The 23,678-nt window shown below is 49.1% G+C and overlaps 1 protein-coding gene across 5 annotated transcripts in view; it reads right to left on the reverse strand.

Moving 5' to 3' along the window:
* ZDHHC9 (zDHHC palmitoyltransferase 9) overlaps positions 1–12,803 on the reverse strand; it is a 39,147-nt gene extending 26,344 nt beyond the window's left edge. For 2 of the 5 annotated variants that reach the window (XM_073360630.1, XM_073360634.1), the window contains exons 1-2: positions 12,688–12,803; positions 9,454–9,719 (exon numbers count right to left, since the gene is read on the reverse strand). In XM_073360630.1, the coding sequence (XP_073216731.1) occupies positions 9,454–9,620 (167 nt within the window). In that variant the 5' untranslated portion in view covers positions 9,621–9,719; positions 12,688–12,803. Of the gene's footprint in view, positions 1–9,122; positions 9,222–9,453; positions 9,720–10,432; positions 10,503–11,671; positions 11,821–12,687 lie in introns of those variants that run through there. The other 3 variants (XM_073360632.1, XM_073360631.1, XM_073360633.1) reach the window with 3 other exon arrangements.
* Between the last annotated feature and the right edge of the window lie 10,875 nt (positions 12,804–23,678).

The following is a 23,678-nucleotide window of genomic DNA, read 5'->3' on the forward strand; positions in this document are numbered from 1 at the left end:
GTTGCTTTATAATACTGGTATGATTTCACTTATATCTCATTGATGGGGGTAAGGGAGAATGGAAACAAGTTATATAGACTTCACCTCAGCAGGATATGAATTCACTTTGAAATATACCTTATCCACTCAGCTACGCAATCTAATTATTTCACTGGGGAAATTCAGAGGGATTATTTTGGCCACAGGAGGAAGCCCATAGGTTCCTCCCCCCTCACAATAATGCATGACACATGGAGAATGAAACCAAAACCTCAGTAGAAGGGCCAACAAGCTGAAAGTATGATACCTAAAGCGATCCATATGCAAACTCCACTTATTGTGGCCTGATTCTGCTACAAAAGTGAGAAGCATTTCATCACATTTTGGTTCACCACAAGCCAAGATCCTATCTATATGCACTTTGAGCCTGAAGCAAATCTCCCCACTGGAGATAGGCCTGTGTATCTGCTCTGGGTGTATGGTTAGATGGGTGCAGGAAGAATGAGAGTGTTTGGTAATGTCAGGGCCATTCTCCCCTCAGGTTTAAAGCAGTACAGCGAGCAATGGGAGAGCTCATCCTCTCATGCAGCCCAGTCACCGTTGCTTCTAATTACACAGGGCAGAGAGTGCAAGATTCAGAGTATCAGCAAGCAAGAGTTCACTCAGCGTTTCCTTTTAACACAGAGCAGACATAGACACTCTCAGCCAGGTCACCTGGGGAGCAATGAAGGGAATATGTGTAATGAAGGGCACCAATACCCACATTACCAACCTCCCCCCCGGAGTGACAGACAACATGAACTAGCCTTGTTAGGGTTCTGGTCCTTCAACAGTACCCCCTTGGAGTATTGATGGGGGTGGTATAGTTGCTCAAGTGGGGGTGCCCAGTAGCACCCTAAAAGGGAAGCAGCCTCAGCCCTCTAGCCTCTTCCCTCTGGATGCTCAGAAAGCAACTGAGGAGTAGGAAAACAAACAAAAACATGCAACCAGTTCAAGCTGGGCTGCCGGCTTCTCTTCCTTCAGAGGGGACATGGATTGGCTGCACACTAGTTCAAAGCCCGCTGTGCCAGCAACAGAGGAATATGGTACAACCTCCTTAATCTCAGAGGTCTTAGGCCTGCTCTTAGGCAGGGGGTAGGCTCTGTCCTCTGCCAGGCTTCTCCCTGAAAGCAGGGAGGCCCAGCACTCTGCCCTGCTCTCAGTCTGCATTTACATTACGAGATAGGGGCGTGTATGCATATACATTAGCACATACATTTAGCAAGAGTATAAATAGCAGTGTAGCCATGGTAGCACAAGCAGCGGAAAGCACAGGTCAGCTGTGCTGAGTACAGCCCAGCCTGAAACGGGTGGGTAAGTACTCAGCATGGCTCAGCCATGCCTTTGCTGCTGCTACACGTGCTACCGTGGCTACACTACTCTTTATACTCAGGCTAGTTCAAGCAGCATTAATGTATGTGTACACAAGCAAAGGAATCACATCCCTAGCTCACAGCTTAGACCTACACTCAGAGCTGCTCACTGCTCAGTTGAGCTTCCCCACTCTTGAACTCCTCCATTTTTGACATAACTTGCAGATGCAGTGGGGTGGGGCCAGTCCAGAACAAGGGGGGTGCGCGGGGAGGGGGGAAGAGGGTTGAAATAGGGCCAGGGTGCTGCTAGCTGGTGTTTAGATCTCCATCACATAAAAAAAATTCAGCATTTCGATTCACCTTGCCAGTCCAGTGGACTATTTGGAAGCTATAGGATTGTAGGGACAAGTACCCACACTTTATCCTTGGACTGGTGTTTTTCATGGTGTTCAACCACCTAAATGGTCTACAGTCAGAGAAAAAGGTTCCCCAGCAGACGATACCTCGGGATCCATGGCCCACTTCACTGCCAAGGCCTTTTTCCTCAATGACAGAATAGGTTCTCTCTAGGGTACAGCTTTTGACATATGTAGAGCATACGTGTTCTCCCTCAACTTCTTGACAAAGAGCTGCCCTTAGCCCTACCTCTGAGGCCTGTGTTTGTAGTATAAAACTCTTTTTGAGAAGTCTAGATTATAAAGAACTGGTTCCTGAGCCATACAATTCTTTAGTGTCTTAAAGACTTTGTCGCAGGCCTCAGACCACTGAACCTTTTTTGAATATCCATCCTTTACAACATGCATGAGCGGAGCTACAACAGTGACAAACACCTCAGCTGATACCCTGCCAGTCCCAAGAAGCACCATACTTGTTTATTTGTTGTGGGACTGGGACAGGCTGCCAAAGCTTGCACCTTGTTGACCCGTGGTTGTATTCGGCCTTCTCCAATAGTATAGCCTAGATATGTGGCGTTGCGGTTCCCCACTTTATATTTTGCTGGGTTTGCCATCACACCTGCATCTGTGAGGGACAAAAGGACTGCTGAGACTGGCCTTACATGGCTAACCCAGTCTCGGCTGTAAAATCATCCTAGTGTGTATTGTCTGTATGGCTGCAGAATGTGGTCCATCGGCCTCTGGAAAGTTATTGCTACCCCATGAAGGTCAAAGGGCAGGGATCTTAACTGATATAAACCAAAGGGCATGGAAAAAGAAGGTCCCTCCCACCCCCCTCCAGGATCCTGGTGTCCAGGGTATTTGCTAATATCCTTTTGTGAAATCTAAGGCAATTATATATCTGGCAGCTCCCAGACTTTCCAACAGCTCATCTATCCTTGGCATTGTATGTGTGCCGAATTTTGATACTGCACTGATCTTTCAAAAAAATCGATACAGAAACATATTGTGCCTTCTGGCTTTGGCACAAGCACAGTGGGGCTTCTCCATGCACTGTGTGACTCTTCGCAGGGTAAGCATAGCCTATGGTTCATCCCAAACTGTGTCCCACATTTTACAGGGGTGCATCCAGGGAGTCTCCCAGGCACATTGTCATGGTGCCATCTCGATATGGTTGTATGCCAAGTTGGCTGGTCCTGGTAAGGATGAGAACACAGTGGGGAATGAGTCAACTAGCTGCTGTACCTCAGCTTTTTATCTGGGTTGAAGTCGCTCTCCCATCTGTGCAGGTTTAACTGTTTGGGTCAAGGGTGCCTGGGGTCCTAATTCAGGATCCAAAGGATAAACGGGCTATGAAGCCCCCTGAAGACTTTCCAGGCTTTTAAAAAGATTCTGGTGGTGTATCTGTGGGTTTTTGTTTTTTTCCTGTCTTTTCTTTGGCTGCTGGACCTTGGGGCCAACCTGTCCACCTCAAATGACCATTGCCATAGGCCCGTAATTTAGATTCTGAGCTAAGCAGCTATAATAGCACCCAATCATTTGGTTTGAACACCACAATCAGGCCCCTCAGTTGTAGGCTTTTTTGGGCCTGCTGGGCATTTAGCAGGTTTTCGCTGGGCAAAAGCAGTGGTGGGCAACCTGCAGGCCATCAGGGTAACCTGCTGGCGGGCTCCAGCCTGCGTGCCACAGGTTGCACACCACTTCCCTAAAGTCTTAAATTTCTCCTAGCTGGTGAACATACTGTACTATGTTCATTGTCTGTGGTCCTTGCTCTTCCCTCAGCCTTGCTCTTCCTATACAGCCAGCTGTATAGGAGCTTGAAAGATTGGGGTTGGGGAGGGGAAATCAGTGGAGGCTTGGGGCACCTCCTGTATGGCGAAGTGAGGAAGCAGCTGGTTCCAGAGACTATGACCAGAGGCTATGAATTTCTTCATCTCCTTCAACATTTGATGAAATTATTTACCAGCTCATCTGTCCGGGGGCTGTATATTAATTTCCTTGTTGACTTGACCTTTAGTAGGTTTCACAGCTCTTTCATCAGATTGCACATGAAGTTAGTTCCCTGACTGGTCAGGATCTCCTGTGGAATTGCTATCTGGACAAAGAGCTACATGAGTTCCACCATGATGGTAGTGGCATTTGTAGAGTGCAAGGGGGTGGCTTTAGGATACTAGGTCACGTAGTCGAAGATGACCAGAATGTGCTGATACCCCCACAGCATTCTTCTTCAGGGGTCCCATGAAGCCCATCCCTATTATCTCAAAAGGGTCCTCAACTATTGGGAGCACGACAAGGGGTGCTTTGTGAGAATGGCTAATTGGCATGAGGAACAGTAGTCCGACCTCTCTGCATACACTGAGCTTGTAGACCTGGACCACTACCCAACTGATGTTTTTTCCCCCCCTCCCCAAGTGTCCTGCAAAGGGAATTGAATGGGCTACTTGTAAGACTTCTTGTCTTTAACTCCCAGGGGCTAGGAGTTGAGTTCTTACCTCCCATCTGCCCATTTCATTCAAGGCTGTAAATCCATTCATCCCTGACCTCAAAGTGCAGTCACTGCCTTAGCCACTGGGGATGTACCACCAACTCCATTCATCACAGCCCAGCTTAGCATCTGATTAGCTCACTGCTCTTGAACAAAACTGGTGTTTTGGGCCAGAATGTCAGCCTCCAGCAGGAGAGAGTCCCCAAGCTCCTGACGCTTGGGGAGTTGAAGGTTCCCTGATTTGGCTGGAAGTCCCCTCCCTCCCCTATCACCACCAGTTTTGATGGTTCCAAAAGTGCTTCTGTCTGTGAAAGTGAGCTGTTCCATCAGGTAGCCAGCCAGCCACCCCATTCTTTCAGGATGTCGCCAAACCAACTAATTGGTCCTTCACTAGGATCTGGCTATACCCCAAGTCCACCAGCCCAATGACTGCCTTCCCATCAATCCATTCAATCCATACTGGTTCAAATAGGTTGGCAGGGGCCCTTTTCTGCATCTGGATTTCTGCCCTCCAGACTTGACTATAGCTACAGTTGATAAAGAGGCAATCTCGGTGTAGTTGTCCTGGTTGTGCACATGAAAAGCAGACCCTAGGGACTAGACAAGAGGTATACCCCAAGTTGTGGGTGAGGCTTTTCCCAGTGGGGTGGCCCCTTTTTGATGTCCAGGTGCCCCCAATCTTGATCTGCCCATACAGGTTTGGCCCCAAGTTACCCTAGCTTCTTGGGCACCTCCATCCAAGACTTCACTCCTTTACCTATACCCTTCACAGCCCTTGAGGTTAGCCTGGAGTGCCATACTGGAGGGTTATTGCACCTGGGCTGTCCTTCAGTTCAGACTGCACTGGACCTCTGTATTCTGGCTGGTTATCTGCCTGCATCCCTGGAGGGCTATCAGCAGACATATAGTTCTTAATTGTGTTAGCTAACACGGTAATTAATGAGGTAAAAGTCCCAGTGAAGATAAGTCAATTTATAGTTTGATTTTACCTCGAGTTAGTTAACTCCTTTTTTCCCTAATGAAGACAATGTTTCCCTAGGCTTTGGCCTCCCTGTGTAACCACAGGAATTGCCAGACTAGAGAGTAATCTAAGCCAGTATCCCACCTCTGAGAAAGGCCATCCTCCAGAGGTAGCTTCAAGGAACCTACACATGCAATTAAAAAAAAAAGAAAAAAAAAAAAAGAAAGGATGGTCAACTCCAATGGTTGTAAAGAAAAAGAATTCAGCACTCAGAGCATGTGAGACCAAAACCAAAAATGGAGCGTTCAACAGAAACCGTCAACGGCTACAGACTGTCCCTCAGAAAGAACAATCAACAGAGCAAACTCTACAGAACAAGAAGTCTCAAGGACTCGAAACCTACCACTGCCAGCTGTTCCAACTAATGGATAGTCCAATGACGAAGTTATTATGCATTCAGGTAATGTAATTAGAAAACCAGTACAATTTAGAGACACTTAAACTAATCCTTACTGAACTTCAAAGATAGTGTAATAGTGAAAATTTTGTAAATGGTAGGAATGTAGAACTTAATAGGGGAGATGTGATGGAATGTTAAGACTTATTATATTATTCAGACAGAAGGTGGTCCTGTGTGTAACACCTTATTAAGCTAGCCTCAGCCATACCTAGCAGAACATTAAAGGACCTTATAGTGAATGCCCTTCGTATCTCTCTCTGGGAAGGAAGCTCTGTGGCCAGTCCATAGCTGGTACAGAAGCCTGACCTCCTAGTAGCAGCGTTGCAACCTACCGTGTACAAGAAATACATGACAATCATCAAGACCAGCCTCTGCAGCAGGAGAGTTTGCATTCCTTACACATTTTCACCTAATGTAACTCTGAATATTCTCAATCTATAGGACAGCAAAATTAACAGAAGAATTTGACTAAATGCTTGGCCTCAATGAGTTCCACAGGTTAACAATGTATTGTGTAAAAATCTACATCCTTAACAGTTTTTAAATTACTGCCTATCAATTATGTGGGATGTCCTTTTATTTCTATATTATGAAAAAGGATAAATAAAAGTGCACAATTTACCTTCTCTATCCTATTCATGAGTTTGTATACATCTCATTTCCCCTTTTATTTCTCTATCTTCTTTATTAAACCGCTCTTTGTTCAGAAGGATTCCCATGCCACCCTTCTCTGGACCCCAATTTCTGAATATATCACAATGACATATCGCTCAAAGGGATGGCCTCCAATACTGTTTTCAGGATCTCAGTCTATCCCTTTCAGCCTAACATTGCTTTTTTCGCCGTCCCTACATGGTGAATGGAGATTTTCACAAAGCTGTCTGCAATGACAATCAGGTCATTGCCTGAGGAGTTACAGTGAACACTTACATTGCTTCAGCACAATTTCAAAAGGACACTTTGGGTAGCCCAAATGCCAGTCTCCTATGTCATTCCAGAGAGAACACTCAGGTCCTCAGAGTGGAAGAATGCAAAAAATTTTTTGCAAACGGGGGTGATGTGTCCCCAAGTCATCTGACCAGAGAGACAGCAGCATTTGGGATTTAACCAATCCCAAACTGGGGGTCAGGAGGAAAACAAAGACCCTAAAACAGGGAAGTGCTGAAAACATTAACCCAGAAGTCAGAGGCATTAATCAGAGCCAAGCTGACGGGTTCAGGTTCTGCCCAGGGACAGCCTGTGCAGGACAAAGTTCACAAGGCACTGCTGGCTCAAAAACTGCATCTGACATTTCCCCATTCCAGGGATTCCAAAGATTTGTTTACCTCCCAGCTAAGATGTGACCAAACAAATGCTTCAGCTGAATGAAACAAACATTCAAAACATACACACCCCTCATTAGAGTGGGTCTGGTCAGGAGATACTAGAAAAGCCACTTCCGCCCATGACATTCATCCCCTCTCTTCAAAAACAATCAGTTGTAACAGATGGAATTTCCTTCAGAAGCTATGGCATTAAGAGAGAAACTCCAAACTACTGCAGAAAAAGAAAAATGCCCCCAGCATCTCTCCAGAGCATAGGAAAGGTTAACGCTGCTAGACTGCCCTGAGCCTCTCACACAAGAGAAAAGGAGTACTAGTGGCACCTTAGAGACTCACCAATTTATTTGAGCATAAGCTTTCGTGAGCTACAGCTCACTTCATCACTTGCATCCAATGAAGTGAGCTGTAGCTCATGAAAGCTTATGCTCAAATAAATTGGTGAGTCTCTAAGGTGCCACAAGTACTCCTTTTCTTTTTGCGAATACAGACTAACATGGCTGCTACTCTGAAACCTCACACAAGAGAGATTATATCTTTAGATAGAGAGAGATTTCTCTCCTTTCCCCCCTTGAGAGGTGTGTCTCATGGATTCTCTTGACAGGGAGGGATTGAAGGGAGCCCTCCAGAGGCCTTTGCTCACCTGAGTGCATGGAGGGGAGGTAATCACACATCTTACACATTTAAAAGTCAAACGCAAGCTTGGTTCAATCGGTCTCAATACACCATCACCAATAATAATGACTGCCTGCAGACTGTGTGAGGCAGAGTGACATGGCTTGCTCTTCCACTGCTGGCCAGACTCTGTAGGGATCCATCATAATAAGCACTTACACAACAGCAGCACTTTATACACATTCATTCATCCTCACAACACCTTGCGAGGCAGGAAGTCTTAGCCCATTTTACAGGGGAGGAAATGAATAAAGAGAGGTAAGTATCGTTGCCTAGGGACACAGACTGAGTCAGCGACAGAGCCAATATTAGTACTCAGAAGTCCCGATTCCCAATGTCATACTTACACTACACCCCTTATACAGAAACAGACAGTGTCAATGAAGCAGAGAAGCCAGTTTCACATAAGGTGACTAGATACCAAGTGTGAGAAATCGGAACAGAGGTGGGGGGGTAATAGGTGCCTATATAAGACAAAGCTCCGAATATCAGAACTATCCCTACAAAATTGGGACATCTGGTCACCCTAGTTTCACAGGTCCAAGCTTGTCTATGATCTGACAGTCCCTTCATTGCTACTGCTAAGACACATGAGATCTGGCAAATCTCTCTATAGAATGTTCCAGAAAGGCCATTCAACACTGATGGGGTTTCAGCCATATCCTTTATCTAGACGAGCAAGCCAGGTTCAGATAAAATTTTGAGGAAGACGTCAAGAAGATACCTAACTGGGGTGACATTTCTAGAAGTCCAGTGAATGAGCAAGCCATAAATGCCTGGGTTACCAGAGTGGCAATTTTGTTTGCCAAACACCATACATCATCTGCAGCAAACAAGCAGGTTTTAGAAGTGGCAACAGTTGGTTTAGTTTGCAGAAAATGGTCTCAAGAGAGGTCCCCTTCCTCTGCTTTCTAATGCATGTACTGGCCCATCAGCTCAGAGATATCTGGAAAGCCCATCATGTTACCCAGAGTATCATTCAGGACAATCAGATACCTGCCAGCATCACAAATGCCCTGAAGGAGGCAAGGCTCAGCAAAGCTGGTCCCCCAGAAAGCAGCTGTAAATAAGCCTTCAAGAGATGGCAGAGTTGTAACAATCTTGAGACAGTCACAGGCCATTCACAAACTGAGCCCTGTTTCATTAAGTCTCCTTCCCCTGAAGCAGGCCACATAAGATCAACTAACTTTCACTCCATTCACAGTAACCGTGACACAGTACACCACACTGGCCAAAGAGGTGGCACCTCCAGCAACCTTCTTCACACCAGACCAGAGTGCCAGTCCACTCCCAACTTGGGAGAGGAGGGAGAAATGCAATGACAACAAATCAAGGCCATGTCTACACTTGAAAGTTACACTGGTTTAACCAAGAGACATTTTTAAACCAGCAAAACTTTTGTGTCTATACTAATCATAAGAGGAGTAGCACAGTAATATGGTGTAATGCACGACCAAAGACACAACCCTGATGAGCCCAAAACCTCACATACTTACTGGTTCTATCTCTCCAATGAATGGTCTCATGTCACAGGTTGAGACTCCCTAAGAGATTTCTAGCTTCCAGAAAGGATTGAGCCGAACCCAGCAGGTTCCCTGCAAAAACTGGATTTTAATCTGGTGAGCTACACCAAAGATCCCAATATACTAGCTAGCCCTAATAAGAACCTGAGGCTGGCAGGAAATTCCTTCTTTCCTTAACCCAAATCCCAACCCACATGCCCCCAGGATGGGGGGCAAATTCCTTCTCTCACCCTCAAGTTATGGCAATTAGTTCAGCCCCATAAACCCCTCCAAAAGCAGTGATCTCAGCCCACCACGAACTCACTCAAAAGCAAAGAAGAGGGCACAGGTGCCAAGAATTAAGAAGAGTGTCAGGTAGAAGATGCCCTTCTGGCGGGCCATCATGATCCGACCATCGCAACAGAAGGTGTTCCTGCCTGGCAGCTTCTCCCATTTCCGCATCGCCTTCTTCCTCACCACCATCACCGACATGACTGCTCCTTCAGAGGGCGTAGGGCAACCAAGTGAAGTCCAGCTTCTGCTCCACCCTCATTGAAAAACACGGCATCATCAAGAGTCCAGCCACGGCCACTAAAGAGATCAGAGACAAGGACATTACCATGGGCTTGGATGCTATGCAGCAGTGCCCTCCAACAGCACATGGATCAAGGGAGCTGTCCAATTTACAATTAGAGGCACAACATTCTTCCCACCACCTCAAATCCAGCTCCTCCACACACAACCAGCTCTCACAGCTTAAGTCATTCTATGCAGGATATCTGCAGCTAACAGGAGTTGTCAGCCTTGCCTAATGGGGAGAGGACAGCCTTTGTAGCTCTGGAGTTCCGCCTTTATATCCACCCTCATGAGGTCATGGCACACAGCATATCTTTGTAGAGAAATCTTAATATCTTGCACTTTGTCTGGGTACTTATATTGCCCCATCACTAGAATACACGTGTCACACAAACATTAGTGAAGTTATATCCAACATCCCTGGGAGGTAGGGATGTATTATCCTCATTTTGCAAAGGGGACTGAGTCACAGACTAATTAAGTGACTTGCCCATGGCCATCCAGGAAATTTGTGACAGAGCCAGGAATAGAAACCAGGTCTCCTGAGTCCAAGTCCCATGCCCCTAAACATCAAACCATCCCTTCTCTCTCTTCCCTCTTTCAGCCATGGAACTCACATTACTTAACAAAAGTCACACATATAGTTAGGCTTTTGCAGATGCAGGATTAGAACCCAGGCCTCCCGACTCCCACCTTCTGGACCCTTGACAGCAGACCACAGTACTTACACTTTACAGTCTGGGATGGGGTTTCCTGGTAACATGGGTCCATTATGGCCCCTCTAAGATGACTCAGACCCTGTATCCCCAAGCAACATGTTAGACCTAAATAATGTGTTAGAAACCCTAGATTCATGCAGCAAAGACCCTCCCCAAGTTCTCTTCCCATCACAACTATCCTCCTCAACTGCTAAAGATGCAGGGTGCATAGAGGGAATAAAGACAAGCATGCGCCCCATAGCTAAAGCTACTTTAGTCACAAAGATTTACACAGTGAACTCATAAGGGGTGGAACTGTGGGATTTTCTTTGGTCTATCCATTCTTCCCTCATCTACTGCTTTTCTAATTCTCTGCCAACTACAGCACTGCAGACCTCCTGAAGTTTGCAGGAGAGGAGCCTCACATCCAACCACCTTAGAAACACGGCCCCTTGGTTTGCAGGGCAGACTGGCGTTGCACCCTGGACACTCTGGGGCAGATTCATACAAATGTACAACTGAGGTTTCTAGTTAATTCAATATGAAAATACAATCAGTATAGCATCCTCCTCCTGTTTCTTAAAAATATATTACTATTTTACATCACCACCAAGTTTTTAGTTTGCAGCATTATTTTGATATTACCAATAAAAACTGCTTTGTAAAACATGTTTGGGGATGCCTCTAGCATGTGGGAGGAGATGCAGCCCTTCATTCCCTGCCTCTTGTGAGAAAGGTCTGAAAGGAGTAACTCTGAGGGGTTGCAACTTCTAGTTTCTCATCTCAATAATAAGCAGTTTCTGCACTAGACTCCTCCCTACCCAAATATCTTTCACTGCAGCAGACAATCTCTCTAAGTACATTAAGTGGCAGAGAAACAGTTAACAATGTTTACATTTAAGCTGCCATCACTAGGTTTCAGGTCCATCCCCCACCCAGATAAGGGAAGGGAACACTTCACACCTCTCCTATAGCATCAGAATAACTGTGGGCTGAGGCAGATGTCACTCGCTCATCTTGGGTGGAGAATTTGTTTTTAAATGAAAGCTAAAGATAGAGCACAATTATGTAGCTACATTACACATGGACTCGGACGTGTGCAAATCCAGGATCTGCACAAAGCCCCTTCAGCAAAGAAAAACAGAGAAAGGGAACAAACAAAAACAGCAAAACAAAAACCACAGATTTGGTGGGTGAGACAACAGAGATAGGAGCTCATGAACAGAGGAGAAGAATGTTATCCCCAGCTCACAAGGAGAGACAACCCACCATCCCACAGGGATCTCTGGACTTTTCTTCTGCACAGCCAGACAGGATAGTACAGAGGCATCTATAGATACCGCATGGCAGGCAAGCTAGATCCAAAGGAGAGCAGGGAGAGTGGCAGCACACACCTCAGCCCTCGCAGAGCCCTTCACCTGAGAAAAGGAGCACAATGGGTGGGGAGCGGAAAGCGGGGGTGGGAGCTAAATACCTTCTCCACTGGAACGGGGAACTCTAGGCCTCACACTAATGGCCTCTAAGCCCTGAGCCAAGGAGTCCGGGGACTGGGGCTCTACTGCACCCCGGGCCAGGCTGCTCCGTCTAAGGAGCCAAATCGGAATTCCCAGACCCAGCCACACCCAACTGGGTACACTTGGCTATGACCCCACCCCCACCCCACGCCTCTCCCCCCCCCGAGCCAAGACCCTCCCACGCCTCTCCCCTCCCCCCAGAGCCGTGATCCCCGACTCTGTTTCTCCCCGAGCCGTGACCCCCTCACATCTTTCCCCTCCCCGCCGACCCAAGACCCCCCCCACGCCTCTTCCCTCCTCCCCCGAGCCGTGATCCCCCGACTCTGCTTCCCCCCGAGCCGTGACCCCCCCACACCTTTCCCCTCCCCCACCTCTCCCCCGAGCCGTGACCCCCCCACACACCGCTTCCCCCCGAGCCGTGACCCCCCCACACACCGCTTCCCCCCGAGCCGTGACCCCCCCACAGCTTTCCCCTCCGCCCGACCCAAGACCCCTCCCACGCCTCTCCCCTCCCCCCAGAGCCGTGATCCCCCGACTCTGCTTCCTCCCGAGACTTGACCCCCCAACTTCTCCCCCGCGAGCCGTGACCCGCCCCACGCCTCTCCCCCCAGAGCTGTGACCCCCCCCGCGACTCCGCTCCTCCCCCGAGCCACGACGCCCCCCGCCTCCCCCTACTCCGCTCCCCGCGAGCCGTGACACCTCCCCAGGCACCAGGAGCCGCCCCACCCCGCTGCCGTCCTTCCGGCCCGCTCGGCCCCAGGGTCCCCTCACCTGGCGGCCGGTCACGCTACCGGCTCCGCGAGCCGAGCCAGGCCAGGCCAGGCCGAGCCGAGCCGGGCCGCTCACTCCCTCCGGCGTCCGGACTCGGGAGAGGCCACCTCGGTGAGGTGGGGCACGACAGCGGCTACCATTGGCCCGACTCGACATGTCGCTCCGCCCCCAACCACTGGAACGCATTCCTATTGGCTGAGACGTGTGTCACTCTCACCTCCGACCCGCTCCTACATTACTGGGTCCTAGAGAGAGAAATGCCTAGAGACGGGGGTGCGGCCCAGGGACTAGGGAGCCTGTGTACGCGGCCTAAGGGATGGGGGAGCCCAGGACACGGGTCCGGGGGTGCGACCTAGGGACTAGGAAATCGGGGGCACGGGCCCAGGGCCTGCACCCCAAGTGGTACAGCACAGGGATGGGGCCACGGGCCCAGGGGTTCAGGGATGGGGGGCACGGGGCTAGGGGGCACAGGGTCAGGGAGGCACAGCCTAGGGGATGGGGGGGTGGCACAGGACTGGGCAGTGCAGCATAGGGCCTGGCAGTACAGGCCTGGTAGGGTAACCATATGTCCTGATTTTAGAGGGACAGTCCCAATACTTGAGGCTTTGTCTTATATAGGCACCTATTATCCCCCATGCCCATCCCGATTTTTCATACTTGCTGTCTGGTCACCCTAGGCCTGGGTATAGGGGCAAGTGGATGGGGGGCAGGAGTCTGGGGGTGGGGCATGGGGTCTAAGGACGGGGGCAGGCCTGGGGGCAGAGATTTTGGTCTGCATCTTCAAGGTGCCCAAAAGCCTGGGCCCAAGTTACCTAGCAGGCCCCCAAAGCTCTGGGCTGAGCACCATGCCATGCCTCAGGCCCCATGCAGTTCAGAGCCATCAACTCTGGGGCCTGCAGGGAACCCCTGTCTGATAGGCTACCTTTCCCCATTGCCCTGCCTTATGAAAACAGACAGCCAATCAGAGCTGCTGCCCAGGCTGATGGACAGTCCATTCCCCCAGCAGTTGTAGCAGGCTGAGCTCCCAGCCTTTTCTGGTTCCTCCCGCTTTCCCCATCCCCATGTGTGAGGGGTGGAGATGTTGCCATTCTGTCCCTTCACCGGAGTGCTCAGGGCCTGGCCACTGAGGCTCCTACACAACCCAGCTCCCCTGGGATGGCTGATGTCCCCATTCTCCCATGTGCCCCTGCCTGATGTACTGCCCCCTTTCCCACCTCCCTTCCTTTAGGTGTTGCTGCCACCCTGCCCTTCATCAAACCCCCTGATTCCAGCTCTGTCTTACCCTATGAATCTTCTGGTGGAGCCAGTGGGCTCCTTTCTCCCATCTCCCTGTCTTCAGCACACAGTGAGATTGGAAAGGCTAAGATATGGGATCCCTGCCCAATGTGGAAAGGATCAAACACCAAGACCACCCTCCTGTATAAGACTGGCATGGGGGCAAGGATTCTACTACCCAGCTGAAGTCATACCCTGGCACCTGTGAAAACTCAGCCATAGGGCCTGAAGCTTGGTGACCGTTACAAAAAGGTTGCTGCCAAGCAGTCCTCCCCCAGCACATTCAGGACATCCATCAGTAAGCCTGAGTGACACAAACAAAAAAAGAAAGCCCATTTTCCCCTTTCTGCTTCAGAATTGTCCCCAGTGCCACAGAGAATTTAATAGATCTGAGCTAGCTTATCCACAGAGCAGACGGAAATAAAACCTCACTCTGAGCTGTGCTCACTCAACTGCTCACCACTTGGTATAGGTCACTGGTCCAGATTTTTCAGGAAATGAAGTAACCTTTGTTCTCTGCAAGATGAAATATTGCAGTTTATTCTGCTTACAGCTTCCTTGGGAGAAAATTCAGAAGCTGCAACTAGTGCCAAATGTCCACGTAGGGTTAAAATGAGTGTGGTGGCCATGAGTGCACAACTCCTGGGCTCTTTCCTCTGGCTTCCCATCTAGTTCCAGGTGTAGTTCCAGGAGCTGATAATTATCTAGAAAGCCCAAAATGGCTTTTTGGGACCTGGCTACCTCGGAGACTGCCTCACTCTCTGTGCATTAATTCCACTCAGCTTATAGACTTTAAGGCCAGAAGGAACCATCATGATCATGGAGTCTGACCTCCTGCACAGAACGTCACCCAGCCACTCTCATAATAAACCCCTAACCCCTGGCTGAGTTACTCTGAAGTCCTCAAATCATGATTTAAAGACTTCAAGTTACAGAGAATCCACCATTTACTCTAGTTCAAACCAGCAAGTGATCCCTGCCCATGTTGCAGAGGAAGACACAAACCCCAGGGTCTCTGCCAATCTGACCTGGGAGAAAATTCCTTCATGACCCCAAATATAGCAATCAGTTAGGCATGTGGGCAAGACCCTGCAGTCAGCCTCCTGGGAAAGAATTATCTGTAGTAACTCAGAGCCCTCTCCATCTAGTATCCCATCAGCAGCTGTTGGAGATCTTTGCCGCTAGCTGTTGCAGATCGGCTACACACCATTGTAGGCAGTCTAGTCATACCAATCCCTCCATAAACTTATCACGCTCAGTCCTGAAGCCAATTAAGGTTTTTGTCCCCACTGCTCCCCAGCTGCAGTGCTCTTGACGTCTGTGCCCCAGCTAGATGTTATGGGGTGGGCAGCAGAGCATTCTCTGTGGCAGCTCCTCAAGCGTGGGATTCATTTGCCTTTCTGATCTGCAAGGATCCTCTTTGGCAGATTTTTCAAATGTGAGGAGAAGTATTTGTTCCCTCTGACATTGTCATAAATTCAGTCTGTACCCACAATGTCCCTACCTTCAGGCTAGGGGAAGGTTTAGCACTGAGGTTAGCTTCAGGGTGGGGGGAATGGTAAGCTTTGGGGTAGGGTTAGCAATAGCTGGTAGGGGATATGGTTGAGAGCTAGTTTAGGAAATTAGAGTCAGGTTAAGGAGTATGGTGAAGGGGAGTGATGGGGTTACTGTCAGGGTTAGAGTTATGGGATAGAGTTAGATTAAATTTAGGGTTAGATTTAAGCCTAGGGCAAGGTGTAATGACAGGATGAGAGTTAGGCTACAGTTTAGAGTTAGCATCAAGGGTATAGTGAGGATTAGAATTAGCATCAATATTTAGGGTTAGGGCAATTTGCGAGGCAAGAGGCAACAGGTGGGCCATGGGCTGCTGTACAGAGCTTCCGGACTAGGTCAGGAGAGAGAGCGGCTGGGCTCAGGACTAACCCAAATTAACTTTGCTGTAACTTCCTGCTTTCTGTGCTAACAAAGAATTTTCTACACTGTGTTCCAAACAACTCATAAACCCTTTTGTTTTTACAATGCTGGCTGAGAGTTGCTGCTGACTGAGGAAGGGGGGGTGCATTGCTCCCCTTTGGGGGTGTGCAAGGCTTTCCCAGGTATCCTATTCAGATGGACTCACTGCAGGGAGCTCCCAGCATGACAGCGTGAAACGGGGGCTAAAGGCTCTGAGGTTGTTCCCAGGAGGTATTGAAGTCAAGGAGACTTGTCCCACTGAGAGTGAACCTGAGGGGGTTTCAGAGTAACAGCTGTGTTAGTCTGTATTCGCAAAAAGAAAAGGAGTACTTGTGGCACCTTAGAGACTAACCAATTTATTTGAGCATGAGCTTTAGTGAGCTACAGCTCACTTCATCGGATGCGAGGTTCCTGCCAGGGATTACCTCTATGCCAGCTTCACTGTTGGCTATGCTGTCAATGATGTATTGTGATCAGTGGAACTGCTGTTGGAGGGCTAGGATTCCCTGGAAGGACTGTTATCAAGGGGCACCCCTGGAACAGGGAGAGTTAGGCTGGGAGCAGCTCAGCCACATGGACAGATCGGTGCATTGGCACTTATCTCTTGTGTACTTCCCCATTAGCCTCAGAAGCAAAGTGATCCTGGAATGACTTCCTGTTCCTTGTCCTTTTCTGTCACTTTCAATCCAATTGCTGCTTAAATCGCTGAAACTTACACTGTTTGTTACACATTGTAACTTCTGCTCACTGTTTGCCATTCCTTATACTTGTCCATATTGTAACTCAAACTCCATTTTAAAATGCTCATTCCATTTTGTAAACCCTGCTGCAGCCTTCATTTTGCAAAACCCTGATGTAATCTTATTAGTATAGTTTAGATGTGTGAATGAGGTATTATAGATGATGGAATCAACCTCCAGCCCCAGCCTGTCCTGATGAAATAAAGTGTAAACACCAACAGCTGAAGATGCAGACAACAGCCCTGACAAAGTAAGAGGAGTCCACCCTCAAAAGAAAAGGACAAAAGTACAATTGAAGAAACATCAAAGCCGGGTCCTAGGCTGAAAGTTATGTCTGCAATTGATAGGTGATCAATCACACTGAACGCAGAGGCAGCGTGACAAAGCAAGACCTATAGACTCTGGATTCAAACTAAAGCCTACGAAAAGGATGGATGAGATGGAAGACTTTGGAGGGTAACATTCTGCTGCCAACATGGAAGGGCATTGGTGCATGCCCAACAGAGACCCAGCTCTTCCTTGTGCCTGGCTTTCTTGGACAGTTAGCTGCAACAAGCTACGAACCCAAGCCACGAACTCAAGCTACATTCAGGACTGGTAACTATCTAGCTGCTGCAGAACATTGGATGTGTGTGTATATACATTGGTATTAGATATTAGTTATTGGCCATAAATTAAATTGTGTTATAATAAATGTGACATCTTGTCTTGTGCCCTGAAACGATCCTGTGTGGCTTTGTTTGCATAACAATTGCTGGCATATGATGGCATATATCACATTAGTAGATGTGCAGGTGAATGAGTCCCTGATGGTGTGGCTGTTGTGGTTGGGTCCTATGATGGTGTTGCTAGAGTAGATATGGGGACAGAGTAGGCAACGAGGTTTGTTACCTCGAGGGATTGGTTTCTGAGTTAGTGTTTCTGTGGTGTGGTGTGTAGTTGCTGGTGAATATTTGCTTCAGGTTTGGGGGTGTCTGTAAGCGAGGACTGGCCTGCCTCCCAAGGACTGTGAGAGTGAGGGATCGTTTTCCAAGATAGGTTGTAGATCATTGATGATGTGCTGGAGAGGTTTTAGCTGGGGGCTGTACGTGATGGCCAGTGGTGTTCTGTTATTTTCCTTGTTGGGCCTGTCCTGTAGTAGGTGACTTCTGGGTACCCATCTCACTCTCTCAATCTGTTTCCTCACTTCCCCAGGTGCCTATTGTTGTTTTAAGAATGCTTGATAAAGATCCTGTAGGTGTTTATCTCTGTCTGAGGGATTGGAGCAAATGCAGTTGTATCTCAGGGCTTGGCTGTAGACAATGGATCATGTGAAGTGTCCTGGATGGAAGCTGGAGGCATGTAGGTAAGTATAGAAGTCAGTAGACTTCTGGTATAGGGTGGTGTTTATGTGACCATCACTTATTTGCACTGTCGTGTCCAGAAAGTGGATCTCTTGTGTGGACTGGTCCAGGCTGAGGTTGATGGTGGGGTGGAAATTGTTGAAATCCAGGTGGAATTCTTCAAGGGCCTCCTTCCCGTGGGTCCATATAATGAAGATGTCATCAATGTAGTGCAAGTAGAGGAGGGGTGCTAGGGGACGAGAGCTGAGGAAGCGTTGTTCTAAGTTAGTCATAAAAATGTTGGCATACTGTGGGGCCATGTGGGTACTCACAGAAGTGCCACTGACTTGAAGGTATAAATTGTCCCCAAATCTGAAACGGTTGTGGGTGTGGACAAAGTCACAAAGCTCAGCCACCAGGTGTGCTGTTGCCTCATCAGGGATACTGTTCTTGACAGCTTGTCAAGATTGTGTGGTATCCAGTGCAAAGTTTGTCATGTTGGGTGTCTTCGGAAGGCTCATGATGCACTGAACATGGTTGTTATAGTGATGTTATAGTAATTGTTACGGTAAGGTTATAATTTCATGTATATAGTTATGAGGCTGAAAATGTATCCTCATGGCTTAAAGCAAGCCCATGCAAAAACTCTCCAAAAACAGAGGCAGTTCACACCTCATCAGGGCATGGATGGGACAAACCCAGCTCAGCCTCACAGGAACAATGGACACTGGCTTAGGCAGCAGCAAAAGAATCTGTTAGACCCTCGAGGGAGTAACCCCCTTCCTTTGGGCAGTTTGGGACTGTGATGAGGTAATGCTCACCTGATTCTGAAGCAGGGGGCAAAGCCAAGAGGAAAGAGAGGACATGATAAAAGGGAGAGACATTTTGCCATGCTCTCTCTCTTGCACCTACATCTACAGACATCACCACCACCAAGCGACTGAAACGCTGATCAAAGGGGAGACCCTGACTGAAAAGTAACCAGCCAGCCTCTGGTGAGAAGCATCTAAGTTTTTAAGGACATTGAAAGTGTTAAGATCATCTTAGAATGCGTTTTGCTTTTATTTCATTTGACCAAATCTGACTTCTTGTGCTTTGACTTATAATCACTTATATCTACCTTTATAGTTAATGAATCTGTTTGTTTATTCTACCTGAAGCAGTGCGTTTGGTTTGCAGTGTGTCAGAGGGTCCCCTTGGGAGAACAACCCTGGTACAGATCAATTTCTTTGTTAAATTGATGAACTTATAGAAGCTTGCAGGGTCCAGCGGGCACAACCGGACACTGCAAGACGGAGGTTCCTAGGGTTGTTTCTGGGCCCGGAGATATTGGCTAGTGTCATTCGCTTGCAGGTAGCTGGGAGCAGCTTACATGCCAGAGGTTGTGCGTGAACAGCCCAGGAGTGGGGGCTCTCACAACAGAGCAGGGTAAGGCTGGCTCCCAGAGTCAAGGATTGGAAAGGCCTAGCAGACCACGGGTCCAGATAACACCAGAGGGGAATGTCACAACCTCGGCTTGATGACTTTAAGTGGTCTCAAGAATACTTAAGAAGGTCTCAGACTCTTTGCAGATTTCTGGGGAAGAGTCCAGGAACGCACCCCAGGCATCTAATTTACACACATCCTATATCACTCTTGCTAGTACTGACAGCTGCTAATGAAAAGTTGCAGCAATACAATAAGACCATACCAATGAAAGAGAAGCCTCAAATGTTGGATTTATTTGGCCATAAATCATGCTCATCACTTAAATTTGTCATGCTAAAATTGCAAGTTGTCAGGCTCCCTTGGCCAGGTATGATTTTGAGAGCTCTGAAAAAAATCAGTGTTTGCTGATAAGGTGCCTCCAGTCCGTGATGAGCTGCCATAAACCTTAACAACCGATTCCCTCCTCACCCCACGAGGGGGTAGTGGCCCACCCCTTCCCCCGGGGACTCCTGCCCCATCCAACCCCCCGCGTTCCTTGATGCCCTCCCTCCCGGAACCCCTGCCCTGTCCACCCCCCTCTGCTGACTGCCCCCAGAACTGGGCAGGAGGGTCTCGTGGGCCACCGTAGTGGGTGCCCACCCCACCCCTAAGAGCCAAAGGCACCTGCCGGGGGGCGAGGTAGGGAGTCCCAGAGGTGCTTACCTGGGACGGCTCCCAGGAAGCATCCGGCAGGTCCCTCTGGCTCCTAGGGGTGGGGGAGCATAGCTGGGGGGGAGCAGGGGGAGCGGCCACTCCCCCCACTGATCACATCAAAAGTGGCGCCTAAGGCACCGATTGGACCCCCCACGGGGAAAATTTGGTGGGTACAGAGCACCCACCAGCAGCTCCCCGCCGTGCACCCAGCCCCAGCTCACCTCCGCACCGCCTCCGGGGAGGGCTGAGAAGCAGGCGGCGGCTTCACGCTCAGGCCCAGGGAGGCAGAGGCGAGCTGGGGTGGGGAGTGGTTCCCCTGCGCACCCCCTGGGTTACCTGCTGCGGCACGGGCGGCCCTCCTCGCACCCCCCTGCCCGCCCCAGTTCACCTCCGCTCCGCCTCCGCCTCCCTGGGCCTTAGTGCGAAGCCACCACCTTGCTTCTCAGCCCCCACCAGCTTCCCGCGCAAATAGCTGATTTGTGGGAAGGCGGGGGCGGGGGGGCGGAGAAGCAGAGCGGGGTGGCACGTTCGGGGTGGAGGCGGAGCAGAAGTGAGGTGAGCTGGGGCCAGGCGGGGAGCAGCCACTGGGTGCTCTGCACCCACCAAATTTTCCCCGGGGGTGCTCCAGCCCCGGAGCACCCACGGAGTTGGCACCTAAGGCACCACTTTTGGCCGGTTGTTAAATTTAGAAGCCCTTTTAGAACCGGCTGCAAGGGACAACTGGTTCTAAAAGGGCTTCTAAATTTAACAACCGGTTCCAACAAACCGGTGCAAATCAGCTCCAGCTCACCACTGCCTCCAGTGAGGGAAGAGTTCTGTTCACCGGTGGCTGAAAGATAGATGGTCACCAAGACCAGCCTACAAGCTGCTCTAAATGTGGCAGACACCTCTTCAAGATCAGTGGCTACAGCAGTGGTGAGAAGGGCCTTGTGGCTTCAGGGATCTGGTTTCACATGGTGGACGACTTGCCCTTTGAAAGGTCAGAATTATTCAGCTCTCAGACAGATTAGAATCCTTCAACATATGAAAGGTTTAGATCCACACTTTCTCCATCCGAGGTCAACCTGTCCAGCTAATGACTGACAATACAACCTTTGACCCCCGGTGCCTAGGGTAGCCCACACTGAAAATGCTAAGGTCAGGACAGGCTGCAAAAAGGAGAGCAGATTCTCCCCAAATGGGTAGTTAACTCTGTAGTTAGATTCACCAAACAGTCACAAACTGTGCTTCTGATCCCCCACACTGGTAATCAAGAAGCTGAAAAAAATAAAGCACACAGCCCCCTTTATTGGGAGCCAGAGACTGGAATGCAATCAGCAAATAGGTCCAGTAAAGTGAGAAGTTATTTAAAAACTCTGCTCACTGTACAAAATCTTCTTCTGATCCCCAAAGGGCCAGCCACATTACCAGATCAATACTAGTTTGGATCTTACCCAAAATACCATGCTGCCAGCCAATCCTTTAGTATCTAAATTTCATGGGGTGTTTGCCCCACACTGGCCCATAAGGGGTTAATAGAGCTCTAGGGAGGCTGTGCAGGAGGCAGCCAATTAGAGATGGGCTGCAAGGAGCAGCCAATCAGGGCTGGGCTTGCCCATATAAGAAGGGATGCAGAGCAGCTTTGGTAGTTCCCTGGAGCTTAAGGAGAGAGAACTGACTGCCTTGCAGGAGGAAAAATGCTAGCGGAGAAGGTGCTGGGAAGTGGCCCAGGGAAGTAGACTGAGGGGTTGGAGGGGACACAGCACGTGGCTACTGTCTACAGGGTCCCTGGGCTGGAATGCTGAGTAGTGGGTAGGCCTGGATCCCTCCATCCCCACACGCCACTGAGGAAGTGGCTGAACCGTGGACTCCTGTTCCTGCAGAAGGGGGGAGCACAGACTGTAGCACAGCCAGAGGGCTGTGTCCTGAAGAGGTTGCCATGGTCCTTGGGGTGACATGCGTCTAGGAGCAGAGATGATGGTGGGTGAGACATGCCAAGAAGAGGGTGTAGAGTTAATTTCCAAGAGAGCCAGCAGGAGATGCCACAGTGGTGAGTTGCACCCCGTCACACCAATTAAAAGGCTTATTAGAAAAGAATAGAATAAGATTAGTTCAATGGCCAAAGCAATCAGATACATACATATGACTTTAGAGTCCATATATCAGGTTCTTAATAGCATTGGAGAGTTTGCTGGCTTGGAAAGTCCCTCTAGAACACATCTAAAGCTTGGATGGGTCTAAGTCCTTTCTTCAAAGCTTCAGTTTGCAGAGAAGTTCCTCCAGAGGTGAGAAGCAGGATTGAAGACAAAATGGAGAAGATGCAGCTGCCTTTTTATATCCTTTGCCCCACACACAAGCTCACAGCACAGCGGCATGGAAAAACTCTTGGAGTCCCCTGTCCACAGGCATGTCCTGGCATAGCCTGCTGACTCCTAGGCATAGCCCTTGGCTTCTCTCAATGAGTTCATTGTACAGCTAATTGGCATCAGCACTGTCTAGCCTGTTTGATGGCCCATCAAGGGCAATCTGTCTTGGGGTGTCACCTAGAAACACAGCACAGATGTGATAAATGGAGGGGTAGCTCCCTTTTATGTACAACCCAGTCAGTTAGCTATAAAATCCCTCTCGGTAGCTGTTCTCTACTTGCTTTATCTGTAAGGGTTAACAAGTCCACTACCCACCCTCCATCCCCTCTACCTCAGAGTCCTTTACCACCAGGTTTCTGGAGTGGAAACTGTGGCAGTTGGCCCTGTAAGATGTACAGACATGAAAATATTCCTTGAAATTATGTTGTTGACAACGTCTTTCTCTACCTGTAACCAAATCTACTCACTGCTAGGTGCCCCCTCATGGCTGGGCATGGCCTCACAGATCTCTTGCTGGGCTAGCGCCCCCAACCAACAGTCACTCCAGCAGTGTCTGCCTGGGAATTCAGCCCTCTGGCCAGGTCATCTTTAGTCCACCCCTGCTGGGCTCCCAACTGTCCCAAATTAAGAGTCCAAAAATGTCATCAACAGAAACAAAAATCCTTCCACCCTCTCTGGGGCTCTTCCTCAACCAACCTTCACCTCCACCTGCTGCCCCCTTGCTGGACTCAAAAATGCTTGTGCACCCCCTTCCTGGGGACAGCAGGGGACCCCAGTACCACCCTGGACTCCATATTTTGGCCCAGGGCCCTGCACTGCATAACTAAGGTTGTATTGGCCTCATTAGCACTACAAAAGTAACTGTTGAGAATAGGCCACTTCCACCTTAATTGAATTAGCCTTGTTAGCACTGACCCCCCACTTGGTAAGACAACTCCCATTTTTTCATGTGCTGTATATATCTACATTGCTTACTGTATTCTTCACTCCATGCATCTGATGAAGTGGCTTCTGCCCAAATAAAGTTGTTAGTCTCTAAGGTGCCACAAGGACTCCTCATTGTTTTTCCTTTACCCATATAACCCTGAAGCCAGGTGGAAGCTAATACAGACCCTGCTTATACCTCTATTGCAGTTTTCCCTGGGCCACTTCCTATCTCAGCTTTCCTTCCCTGTGGGTCTCCCAGGCTCTTCCCCATTTTATCAGGGCTTCTCCCAGTCCTCCCTGCCTGGAGA

The sequence above is a fragment of the Lepidochelys kempii genome, chromosome 9 (assembly GCF_965140265.1).
Source record: "Lepidochelys kempii isolate rLepKem1 chromosome 9, rLepKem1.hap2, whole genome shotgun sequence".
NCBI lineage: Eukaryota > Metazoa > Chordata > Testudines > Cheloniidae > Lepidochelys > Lepidochelys kempii.